At 43.4% G+C, this 12,022-nt stretch overlaps 1 protein-coding gene across 5 annotated transcripts; it reads left to right on the top strand.

Annotated features, from left to right (window-relative positions):
* Positions 1-796: 796 nt before the first annotated feature.
* On the top strand, positions 797-11,961 carry LOC107039101 (RING finger protein nhl-1). 5 transcript variants are annotated; one of them, XM_015258563.1, is made up of 14 exons: positions 797-865; positions 3,037-3,221; positions 3,281-3,514; positions 3,590-3,939; positions 4,013-4,288; positions 4,834-5,146; positions 5,863-6,077; positions 6,170-6,432; positions 6,508-6,799; positions 7,028-7,117; positions 9,214-9,666; positions 10,409-10,570; positions 10,643-11,069; positions 11,236-11,961. In XM_015258563.1, the coding sequence occupies exons 2-14, from the start codon at positions 3,042-3,044 to the stop codon at positions 11,665-11,667; spliced, it is 3,687 nt and encodes a 1,228-aa protein (XP_015114049.1). In that variant the 5' UTR covers positions 797-865; positions 3,037-3,041; the 3' UTR covers positions 11,668-11,961. The 5 variants fall into 5 exon arrangements, with proteins under 5 accessions (XP_015114049.1, XP_015114048.1, XP_015114052.1 ...); XM_015258562.1 differs by having other exon boundaries at positions 830-1,046; XM_015258566.1 differs by having other exon boundaries at positions 830-1,046; positions 11,201-11,421.
* Positions 11,962-12,022: the final 61 nt, after the last annotated feature.

Genomic DNA, 12,022 nt, shown 5'->3' with positions numbered 1-12,022 from the left:
TTTTTTCGGGGGGAAAGTCGACTTTCGCCAAAATCGAATTTTTCCGCCGGGTGAACGTCGATTCTGTATTTTCTGGCCTATCTAATGCCACTGAAACCCTCAGAGGCGCCAGAAATGTCAAAATAAATTTTTGTTTTCACCCGGGGCCAAAGTGTCAGACCTTGGATTTTTCCCGGGGGAAAGTCGACTTTCGCCAAAAATTTAAAATTTAAACTTTAAAAGTTACTAACCGCGCAGGCCGGGGTTGAAATTCAGCGGATAGGCTTACCTTTCCGTAATAGCGAATTTTTCCTCAAGATATAGAATAAAAAATGAGGAAAATTTGTAATGAGTTCGTTTTTTATTCAAGTCTTCTTCATCAACGTCAAACAAGACAGCAGGGCGCATTTCTGCCGAAGATTTTTCTACATTCTCTCCGCTATTATTAGAGTCTATGCATCATCTCTGACAAACACACGAGGAATTAAACCCGCGATTCGATAAATAAAAACAAATCATCCCCAAATAGTCGCATCAAAGCAATAATTTTCGTGCTTTTCAAACGGAAAATTTCAAGTCACGATGGACTTCTGATTTTATTTCGGGATATCCTACAAAATCGAATGAACAAGTCCATGAAGATCTCTGAAATTTGCGCTCACTCAAGATCACAGCCATGACGGCGGGTGGAAAGGGGGTGGAGGGAGAGAATAGACGATTCAAAAAAAGACTGAAATGAAGGATGTTGCGGAAAAGATGACGATGAGATCAAAAGACATGATAGTTATAGTCGACAACGTCGTTGGCTAGAAGGAGGTGTTCGCCAGAAATAACTCACAAGACATTCACTCGAAGACGGGTGGCCAGCCGGCCTGGCTGATACGTGGTGCGTGCTGATCCACTTTAATCTTCCCTTAAAAATCCTTAATAAATTAAATAAATTTTAATCGCAACGTTAAACTGAGGAAAATGAAACATATCAATAATAAAATTTCCAGTAATCAATCACTAGTGTTAGTACTCTGTTAATTATGGTTTCGTCGTTCACTCCATTTATCAATAAATACGTAAGAAAAACTTCTTGGTGCTGTCGAATGCAACTGATTTTTCTTTTAATCATTAGTGCATAATGGAAAATATTGTGACGTAATTTATGGATTTCTTAGATGTGTGCAATAGTGATTGAAATGAAGGATTTACTGCCTATCTAATCATAATTAAGCACATCAACATTTTTCTGGGCTTTTGGTTTTCTCATATTTTGAAATTCTGACTGTCATCTAGAATCCAATTCGCCATAATGTTAATATGTCATAGTTTCCCTTGAAAATTATAATATCAATGGTGAAATATTTTAATATACTCCCCCTCATCAGCGAATAAATCTCATACATTAATTGGTATAGTACTTCCTTTTTGCTGCGAATATAAATCCGACGATTCATGATCTAATATGGCGACAGTGTCGAATTACTCATGCGTCTTAAACTCATTGGATGCTTCAAATACACTCTCACGATATATTTTCGTGAATTTCGAATGCAATTAATGTGATGCCTTTGTTAATAATCTGCGTAGTTATTCTTTGTACCAATCTATATATACATATCAATTCTGAACGGAAGCTTTGTCTCTGTTAAAATTCCCCATTCTCCAATTCTCCTTGGAGATGACTCGAATTATGAAAAATAAAGAGATCATCTTGTAGAAAATTCACAGGCGCAGGCGCGTGTCTGGCTCAAAAATAATAGATTATCAACAATATTTTCGAGATGAACTTGGCACTATTTTTAACATTTCAATGTTCTCCGAATTGCGAATTCGCTGATTCGCGGGTGATCGTCATTCGGTGATGCAGACGATGTTTTCAATAAATAAATTGCGGAAAATATTCTTCTGAAATGTAGATAATGGGGATTACATGATGCGCGATGATTTCTGTTGATGCAAACCACAGAAAAGAAATCCAATTTTCCGAAAACCTGTGCATGATATCGTGTTGAACAGCACGAGTCATGGAGACTCGCTAGCGCTATTCTAAGAGTACGATGACGTTCAAAATAAGTTGCTGGAGGATGGAAGGTAGCCGAAATCTAAGTATAGACACTCTTGTGCGTCGGTCACCGTCTTGAAATCCGAAGTGCTTCAGCACCATTAGTATATCCGGCATCGGGACCACGCCAGACGACATTTTACATTGATTTTTCAATCGTGAATCGTTCCATTATTCATCAATCGCCGTTTCTTGGTTCCCGCAGATCAGCATCTTGGCATTTACCTTTCTCGAAGTGATATTCGGTTTCATTCCTGTTTATAGAGCTGTGCGAATTCGGTTGTTCCAATAGTGTTTGGACTTTGCTCATTGGGAGGAACGAAAAAAACTCAACGGTGTTTTGGATAAATTTAACGGCATCAAGTGGATAAAAGGCGGGTACGTTTTGCAATATATCGTTCTTCGAAATAGCCGGAATTCACGGTAATTGTCGTACTCGCCAATTTCTCTTGTTACACTCAGCTCTCTTTCTTCCGCGATCGTCTCGTCCCTCTGAGGTGGAGACCCCACTAATCCGCGGTGGAGCCTCTGGAGTGGGGACGCCGCGTGCGGCTCTGACGACCGCAGAGTGGGGATGCGAGTCTCACCTCAGAGGGTTAAGCAGTGATAGAAATAAAGGAACAAGTCCGGAGAACACGGAATTTTTTTGAATTATTCTCGGTATCTTGCAGGGGAAATACTCTGGGCTTCCTCCGGTCAGGGTTCAGTGGGTCATGCACTGACCCAAGCCTCGTCAGATAAATTTGATATTCACAAGACACTAATTGGAATTTCCGAAAAGTCTTCGAGTGAAAACAGATGATTTCATTTTAGTATTCGGTGGCTTTGTGCGTAGGAGGTCCGCTAGTCACTGGAATTATCTCGTGACGTCAATTCAGGAGATTTGAATGAAGAAAAAAATGGGGAATCACGTGATGGGAAAATAGAGAATAAAAAAAACCTGCGGAGCTTCACTCGATTTTGAAATTTAATATCAATTTCGAATTGGTTCTTTGTGATTACAGGCAGCATGGAGCAGTTTGAACAACTGCTGACATGCGCGATATGTCTTGATCGATACAGAAATCCAAAGTTACTACCATGCCAGCACAGCTTTTGCATGGAGCCATGTATGGACGGCCTGATCGATTATGTCCGTCGGCAGGTCAAGTGTCCGGAATGTCGTGCCGAGCATCGCATACCCTACCAGGTAAATGATTTTTATTCAACTCCTCTATTCGACTGATAATTAATCTCGTCAATTTCCAGGGTGTGCAGGCATTCCCTACGAATGTGACACTACAGCGTTTTCTGGAGCTCCACATAGAAATTACAGGGGAGCTGCCGGATCCAACGAGCGGCCAGACAATGGAACGCTGTGGTGTCTGTTCGGAGAAAAGTTACTGTTCACTTTGTGTGCATTGTGATAAAAAATGCTGTCCAGAGTGCAAAGACGCACACATGGACATTCTGAGACGTGAAATTACACGCATAAATTCACAGGTACTTAATAGTCCTGAAAAATTGTTTCATTTTCTTCCTGAGTTTCAGCATTTTAATTGAATTAATGACGCGCAGGTCAGAAGAGGACTCCATCGATTGCAGGACGCCCTTGCCCTGGTGGAAAAGAACACTCTGGGTCTGCAAACTAATTGTGCCTCAGTAGCAGAAGAAGTCGACGAAATTTACCGGAGATTGAGCAAAGCCCTCAAAGATCGCACGGAATATCTGAGAAATGAAATCGAACGGTACTCGGGCACAGAACTCCGGGGTTTGATTCAGCTAAAGGAGAATTTGGAGCTGGAGATCGCCAACATCCAGAGCAACTGCGATCTTGCGGATGCGCATATCAATGAGAATGTTGCGTGGGATGATGCTGAACTGCTCGACACTAAAGAGCTGTTCCTCCGCACCGTCGAGTTCATCAGGTACTCGAAGAAACATAAATCCTGCTCTGTGATCTTGTGGTTCAATGGGACTGAGTAATTGCCTCGTTTTCAGGAATTTTGAGTACGAAGCCGGTGATTATGGCCGCCGAGTGCGGTTCGTCATGCCACATGAGCCCAATCAGTTGGTACTGCACGTCGCTGGTTACGGGGAACTCAATATCAAGCATGAAACTGGCAGTAATAGTCACTTGGGTACGGGTACTGGACTGGCACCACCGGGCAGTTCGCCGGGGTTGATGAGGAGCAAAAGCGATCATCGCCTTGCTTCTCAGTATCGTCAGCAGGAGGAGGATCGGCTCGCCAGGAATCGATACGTTCCTGATTACGAGTAATTAAGCCTCAATTAATCTAACACTGTTAGAAATTTCTTGAAATTTCAGTCACAACTTCACCTGAATTGACAGTGGTGTGAGTTTGGATTCAACTTCAAATGAAAATGACTATAAAATTGGGTTTTTCATGCAAATTGCTATTGCAAAATGCAAGTGAATTTTTAATAGATTGAGAATTCGGAAAAGTTTCTGCCTGAATTTTCCCTATTTTCAACAGTTTTCAGTGCCGCATGGATCTGGAAATCGATAATTACTTGAATATTTAAAAAATTAACTGATTCATCAGTGAAAAAATATACAGAAATTCCAACTAACTTCGTCGTTATTAAAAATTTCAAGCTTTCTCACTTGAAATTTCAAGAGGAATTTTCTAACAGTTTACACTGAGCAAAAAAATCTAATGTTCAAATCTGGTATTCAGTACCGAAAAAATTCTTCCTGAAAATCTTTCTGCTCTCAATTTTGTTTTCCCTCGATCAGTGTAATTACCCTAATCTCCATTTGTCACGTAAAAAATTAATTTCCAAACATTTTCATTGAGATATGACAACGCCCCAGACTACGAATCGCCGAGAAACAAGTCGAGATACAGAAGTCGCTTCATGCGTCATCGAGATGGCGAAGAATCAGATGGAGACTCAAGGTCAACAGTCCGTTTTACCCCCGCCGCGACGGAGACAAGTCTTCGCGAGCGCGTCTTGGACACGGAGGACGCCGCGAGAGGCCCTCTATCGGGGATCTTCCGTCTCACTGATTCGCCACGCGTCATGAAGAAGTTGCAAGAGTGCGAACGGGCGGGAAAACGCAAGAAAGAAGAAGCGGCCGTTCCGCAACCGCAAGCTCCGAAACCTCAAGTAAGTTTCTTGTATCTGTGAATACTGTACAGTGCCAACTGCATTAATTCCGCCGTTCGCGAAGGAAAGGAACAAAATTGCATTAATATTTTCTTTTCGAACAGTGATAATCCTGAAATTTCAAGCATAGACACCGAATCACATCATCCGTGCCAGTAAAATAAGTTAGGAAGTTTATTTTTTTTTAATCGGGTGAAAGTCGATTAAAAGAATCACTTGGCTAATCTAGTAGAGATTTTGTCAATTTTCTATTTAATCATTAAAAACAAAATTTAGATGTCTTGTTTTTTCATTGAGGCTTGGCTCGGCGATGTTTGTGGCAATAAATTTGTCTGGATATGTGGATTAATCGATTTTTCAATGTTTCTAATTGGCAAAAGTAATGCAGTCTGCGATAATTGCGTCGAGTGTTCGCCTTGCTAGAAATACTAATCGACGCAGTACTGGAATTATTCAAAAACTGGGTAACTGTGCCCTATCAAAAGCATGCATGAGGATGTCATGGCAACATGCATGGAGGCAGCCATTTTAATGGAGAAAGCGAATTCTCATGCATTCTCACGAAAAATTTCCGCTCCAATCAGATAAAAGGCAGCATTTCGGACCCTAAGGGTCAAGAGAGATTAATCGAATCTGAATAAATTCCATTTCATCAGCGCCTGATCACTCTCGTCATCTTCAAAAATATCGCTCACATGATTAATGTCTGACACCAGGTACAAGCCCGAAAGCCTACGCCAATAGTGACGAAGCAGGCCAGCGAGGATGATGAGATATCGAAAATTAAAAAGCAGAACAAGAGCAGCGGTCTGTCCCACACCGAGTCCCCCGACGATCGTCAGACGTCAGTTCCAACCGGGATTATCCACTCCTCAACACCGGAAGTTGAACACGAGGTTGAGGAGCCTCCGAGGAGAACATCGGTCACGAGGTATCAGATAATTCCTCGCTTCAACTGGCAATCGATCGCAATCGGTTGAGAGTTGCTCATTAGTCATTAATCAACTGATTGTAATTTTACAGGAGAACGTCGACGGAGCCGCACACCCAAAGTACGAGGAGTGCATCGAGTGAGTCCAGCACAGGCTCAGAAAGCTCTGGCTCAGGTATCCGCAATACAGGCGCACCCTTCACGACTGAGGAAATGAAACAGAAGTATCTGGCGCGAACGCCACCAGTGACAACCTCTCCATCCAATGTCAATACTCAAACAGCAGCTAGTCGAGAGACACCGACTACTCCCACGAGTAGTCCGAGACCGTTTCAAAGTCGTTTTTTAGGCGCAGGTAAGGAAAACCATCGATCTTGCTCAAGGAAATCCCCTTCATAGAAATGCTCTCGAAGCTATAATTTCCTTTCAGGTAATCGCGCAGCTCCTCCACCCCCGATTCAGATAACCCGCGAGGAAACCCCTAAGAAAAGGGACGTCGAAGATGACATCGACGACGAGGAGACGAGCAGTTCCTCCGAGGAAACCGAAACTGAAACCGAGGAGTCGGAGCAAGAGACGCGGTCGAGCACAGCGAACGTAACGCCTCCGTCTCAGAAGCAGCAGAGAAGTGAGGCCGCTATGGCGCGCACAGACATCGGGCCACTTCTTGCCAGAAGTGCTGAGGCGAGACGCGGCAGCAAAGAGGACTCACCATCCACCAGGTAAGCCTGTCGTCAAAGCTGTCATGAAACATCATTGAGAGTTGATCTTTGATCTGAATTAGACTATCTGATACTGGACAATAAACGAAATCGATAAGTACAATCGATTCATTTTATTACATCCGACTACCGCATCCCCTATTATTTCCAAATTTTCATCCCCGCTGATGTAGCATCTCATTGTTTGTAAGAGTTATTTCTCTCTCGTGACCCTTACGACATGTCTAGGTATTCATCACCACGTGGCAGTCCGGCGCATTCAACATCGTCGCCAACTGGTTTAACAACGTCGTCATCACCCAGTGGCTACACGAGCAGGTTCGTAAATAAAACGGAGAAAGTGAACAATGTGCGTTTTAGAGACTTTGCAATTGATAGCGGCAGCGATATGTTGAGAAATAGTGTCGAGGATGATCAAGCCGCGTCGGATATCAATGTTAGAGAGTTTAATGTCAATGTGCTCAATATGGTTAATGACCTCAAAAAACATATAGATGTCGATGCAGATGTTGTCAACGAGGATTTTTCCAAGAGTGATAAGAAAACGATAGCAGCACTCGAGAGTGACGATGATTTTAAGGGTCAGAACCAGCAAATTCTGGATTATTTGACGCGTGTAGCTCACGATAACGATCGAGACGCGACTCCTGTCGATGATGATTCCGATCAGGATGAAGGGAGCTCGAAGGTTTTTGCTGACAGCAACGAGAACTCACTGTCGAGCGAAATATCGATGGACGAGAGCTCCGAAGCTGTTTCCACGAGTGACAAGGCAAATTCTGGAGTGATGAAGGCGAAGCTCTTGGAACTCGATGCGGAAACCGCTAACAATTGTATTGTTTCATTTGATGGGGACTCCAGTCAAGAGTTCAATGCAACTGGTGGTGCTCGCCACGGAGCCACGAGTGCTGAGCATTTATTTGACGACCAGGGGTGGATTGTAACGAGCGAAGATCTCGAGGCGACCAAATCGAAGATTCCAATTTATCTCACACGAAACATTGATAACCGCAACGATGATACTGACGGCATTCGAGGTGATGCCAGGACTGAAATATTGGTTACCGATGACTCCTGTGAGGTTGAAGTAATTGGTGAGGTGAATAATTCCGTGACAGATACCAAATGCTTGTCTGAAAATTCGGAGGTTGAAGCTGCCCAAGGAAATGTGGCGAGTGATGTCGAAATCTTGGCAAATGGAATGAATCGTAAACAAGAACAGGTGGATGTTGGGAAAAGTAGACAGCGAAGGTCTGAGAATTCAAAGATTGACTCGAGTGGCGAAGCTTCAGAGGAATGGCCTCAGAGAGGCGCTGAAGGAGTCCTTAAGAATGATAATGACAGTCTCGTGAGAGAGACAACTGCACATGGTGATGGGAAAACCAAGGAAGTTAGTGCAAGTCCCATACCGATGCAAATGGTGACCACCATTTTCTGCGTGTCAGTCCTGTGTTACGGAGTACTTACAAATCTGCTTTTGTCATGATGAACTTGTTGGCACATTGAACAATATCCAAAGCATATATCCCGCACCGCGATTATGATTAATTTTCGAGAAAGACAGATACTGTCACATTGCATTTCCCTTTTCGCCAGATATTGTGATAATTATTCGTATAGTCGTTTTTTTTTTTCGTTTGTACGTCTAGTCATCGACGCTAATTTTCTGCTATCGTCGTCTATCAATTGCGTGATTGATTGCTCAGTTTTTTGTACTATTTTTTTCAATTTGAATATAATGAAGCATTTTAATGCGTCAGTGTGTTGATGTAGTAAATAAAATGCAGTCTTATACTAACTCGTTTTGTTTATTTTTCCCTTTTGAAATTGCGAGGATTGAGGTTATGGAATTCAACGTAATATATCACAGAACTCAAGTTTATCTCATAGTTGTCATTTCACCTCTGAGTGATCTACCGTTACGCAATATGATCGAGAAGACAATTTACACACACGTACAGCTTGTTGTAAATGTCAGAGAGAGACTAGATGTCACGACACAGGAAACACCATAACATAACATCAATATTGATTTTTCTGTTAATCGACAAGTTGAAAAAGTGCAGAGGACAGGCGTTGCATGTTTTGCCAGGAATATCCAGTGGTCGTGATAAATTGGTCACGTGTGCTCGTGTTATTGACGAATGTCGAGTGAATGAGTCTATTCATAGATCCCATCTCTGTCATAAAGACTATCTGATTGAAAAAAAATTGCTACTCACGCTACCTCGATCGTGCGATCGCCATTCATTTGGATAACTTGATCGCCGGTATCCGGTACATAACCTCTGAACAGCTGCATTCGCGGTAGCACTAGGTAGTTAATGCTCCAATCCCTTCACTTTCTCACACACTGAACCCCACAGGACCCGTATCACACTCTGATTTAAACACAAAAATGATTGGAATTCTAGATTTCTGAATAAAAGCAGAAGCCAAGCGGCAGTGGGAGCCCCGCGCGAACGAGAACGCGATCGAGAACGAGAACCGGAGGCTGAGGCGGAGCCACTGTCGCCGCGCACTCGCTACGCTGCCCTCAAAGAGAGACGCCAGCGGGTGGCCCGATCAAGGAGTTCTCACAATTTTGCTAATGACGATCTCGATCTCGATGAAGATCCACCGTCGCCAACGACTCAGTCGCCGAACGCTTATCTAGCGGCCAAGTACGGCGCCGGTTCTGAACTGGCCCGCAGTCGCAGTACGCATGCGCTAAAGTCGCGCGAGCCAAGTCCCGATCGCGATCGGGCCGGCGCCGAGAAAGATGGCGCTGCGCTCAGTTCCTGGGCGCGTTATCTCAAGAATAAGTATGGAAATCGGGGTACTAAGGATAAGGAGTCTACATCTACTTCATCGGTTCCTTCCTCTAGGTATGTGCTCCCGATTTTTTTAGATGTTTTCTATATAAAATTCATTATATTTTGAGACTAGCGAACGGGCGCTTCGAGATTCATTTATACCGTTTTATTTTATTTTATTTCCTTTTCCGGCTTCATAATTAGATTAATTTAATTTTATTCATTGTCTTTCTTATTATATATATTTTTTTTAATTCACAAGTTACAATGTTGAATGAAGAGGAATTACGGTAAAAGGATATCGGTACTCTTCATTCCTATGGTCGGATTCTAATTATCATTATGAGAATGAAATGAAAAAAGAATCAGAAAGGGATAATCGGCTAGAAAATTGATTTTTTTCTTCTTTTATATCGGCGGGAACGTCAAATCCCTTTTTTCTTCAAGTATTAGAGGGAAGGCAATATTTCAGCGGGAAGAACTAAAGAAAATAATTTTTCAATGTCTCCGGAAAGCTTTAAAATGGATTTCTTTTCGAATAGAATAAATGAATAGACTAAATCACAGAAATTGAGAATTGGAGACTAAAAATATTATCGGATTATTATTATGTAATAATAATCTTCCAATTAAAGTTGGAGAAATCTGTTGTGCATTCCAAGTTTAACACTAATCTCTTTCACATCACGCAAGCTTCACGTTAGATACCCTGTGTCCCGGGAGAAGTCAAAATGTTGGAAAGTGTGACGAAATGAATAATATAAGTTAGCTCACCCCGTCCCACTTCCAACAATTAGAATATTTCCCCTTTCAGCACGAGTGCCGCATCGCGAAGATTGTCCCTCGGTTTACCCCTGAGACACGTCGGCCAGACCTCCTTCGAATCCTCTGACGACGACCAAAAAAACCCGTCAGGCTCCCCCACGTCCCCTACAGCAGCTCAAGGTATCCCCGCGGCAGCAGGTTCCTCAACTAGGTGAATCTGAAGTTTAAAAACCTCGCGAATTCCCCAATTAACATCAATAACAGTCACTGTGTTCTCCAATAGGAACCAGTACATGCTGAAGCGGCGACAGCTGTTGAAATTTGGGATGCGGGGGAGCGGAGCCGGATGTTTCACGTGGCCGAGAGGTCTTGCCGTAGGTCCTGACAATTCCATCATCGTCGCGGACAGTTCGAATCATCGCGTTCAGGTTTTCGATTCTAACGGCAAGTTTATCAACGAATTCGGCGCTTACGGGAGCGGGGAAGGGCAGTTCGACTGTCTGGCGGGGGTCGCGGTCAACAGGATTGGGCAATTCATCATTGCTGATCGGTACAATCATCGGATCCAGGTGTTCGACCCCTCTGGCCACTTCCTGAGGACTTTTGGGTCGCAAGGCACCGCTGATGGGCGCTTCAATTACCCCTGGGGCATCACCACCGACGCCCTAGGGTTCATCTACGTCTGCGACAAGGAGAATCATCGTGTGCAGGTACGTAAAATGCGAGGGGCTATTCACAGGCGCAATCGCGGTGTCACCCAATTCGCCTGTGAATAGCCCCTCAACTAAAATGCCACCTCAACACGCAGCAGAATGTAATCGTTATCGTCTGTTGACTCTAGGTGTTCCAATTTTTTTTTATTTTTTTTTCATCCAGGTATTCCAATCGGATGGAACATTTGTGGGTAAGTTTGGTGCCTGTGGCAGTGGCAGAGGACAACTCGAGCATCCTCACTACATAGCTGTGAGCAATACGAATCGAGTTATTGTCAGCGACAGCAATAATCATCGCATTCAGATATTCGATGTGGGGGGGAGGGTGTTGTCGGCATTTGGGTCTGAAGGCACTGAGGACGGTCAGTTCAAGTTTCCACGGGGTGTTGCCGTTGACGATCAAGGCTACATCGTCGTCGCCGACTCTGGCAACAATCGCATTCAAATATTCACACCTGAGGGGGGATTTGTCCGGGCGTTCGGCAACTGGGGCAGCGGGGACGGCGAGTTCAAGGGGCTCGAGGGAGTGGCTGTCACCTCGTCGGGGAATATTGTTGTGTGCGATCGGGAAAATCATCGTGTTCAAATTTTCTGATCCTGGAATTTCGCACTCTTCTCAGCCGGTGGCCAGCGATTTTTCTTCTATGATAATGCACTAATTCGGGTTTTTGTTTCAATGTACTCATTTGAAAAAATTGTGGCACTTTGTATGGTATATCGGATGATGAGAAATAATAAAAATACAGCGTATAAGATACTCCTACGACTATCAGTTTTCGGAGCGACGTCATGCAGGTGAAAAACACGATTTACTGTACAACATGGTAAGAGGAAGAATTTGTACTGTTTGTATGCTTTAAATACACTGTTGCGGGAGAATATGAACCGATTTCGTTGAATATTTTTGTGTAAATTCCCCACGAAACAGATGATGGAATTGAGTGCGTGAA

This window comes from Diachasma alloeum, unplaced genomic scaffold, assembly GCF_001412515.2.
Source record: "Diachasma alloeum isolate Michigan unplaced genomic scaffold, Dall2.0 Dall_scaffold_00291, whole genome shotgun sequence".
Lineage (NCBI taxonomy): Eukaryota > Metazoa > Arthropoda > Insecta > Hymenoptera > Braconidae > Diachasma > Diachasma alloeum.
The sequence above is the reverse complement of the archived record's forward strand: the minus strand, read 5'-3'. Positions and strand labels throughout refer to the sequence as shown.

Bases quoted from the DNA above. Each gene is read 5' to 3' on its own strand.
- LOC107039101 (XM_015258563.1), top strand. From the start codon at position 3,042: ATGGAGCAGTTTGAACAACTGCTGACATGCGCGATATGTCTTGATCGA. The intron at 3,515-3,589 runs GTACTTAATAGT...AATGACGCGCAG, and splicing joins TTACACGCATAAATTCACAG to GTCAGAAGAGGACTCCATCG. The intron at 5,147-5,862 runs GTAAGTTTCTTG...GTCTGACACCAG, and splicing joins CGCAAGCTCCGAAACCTCAA to GTACAAGCCCGAAAGCCTAC.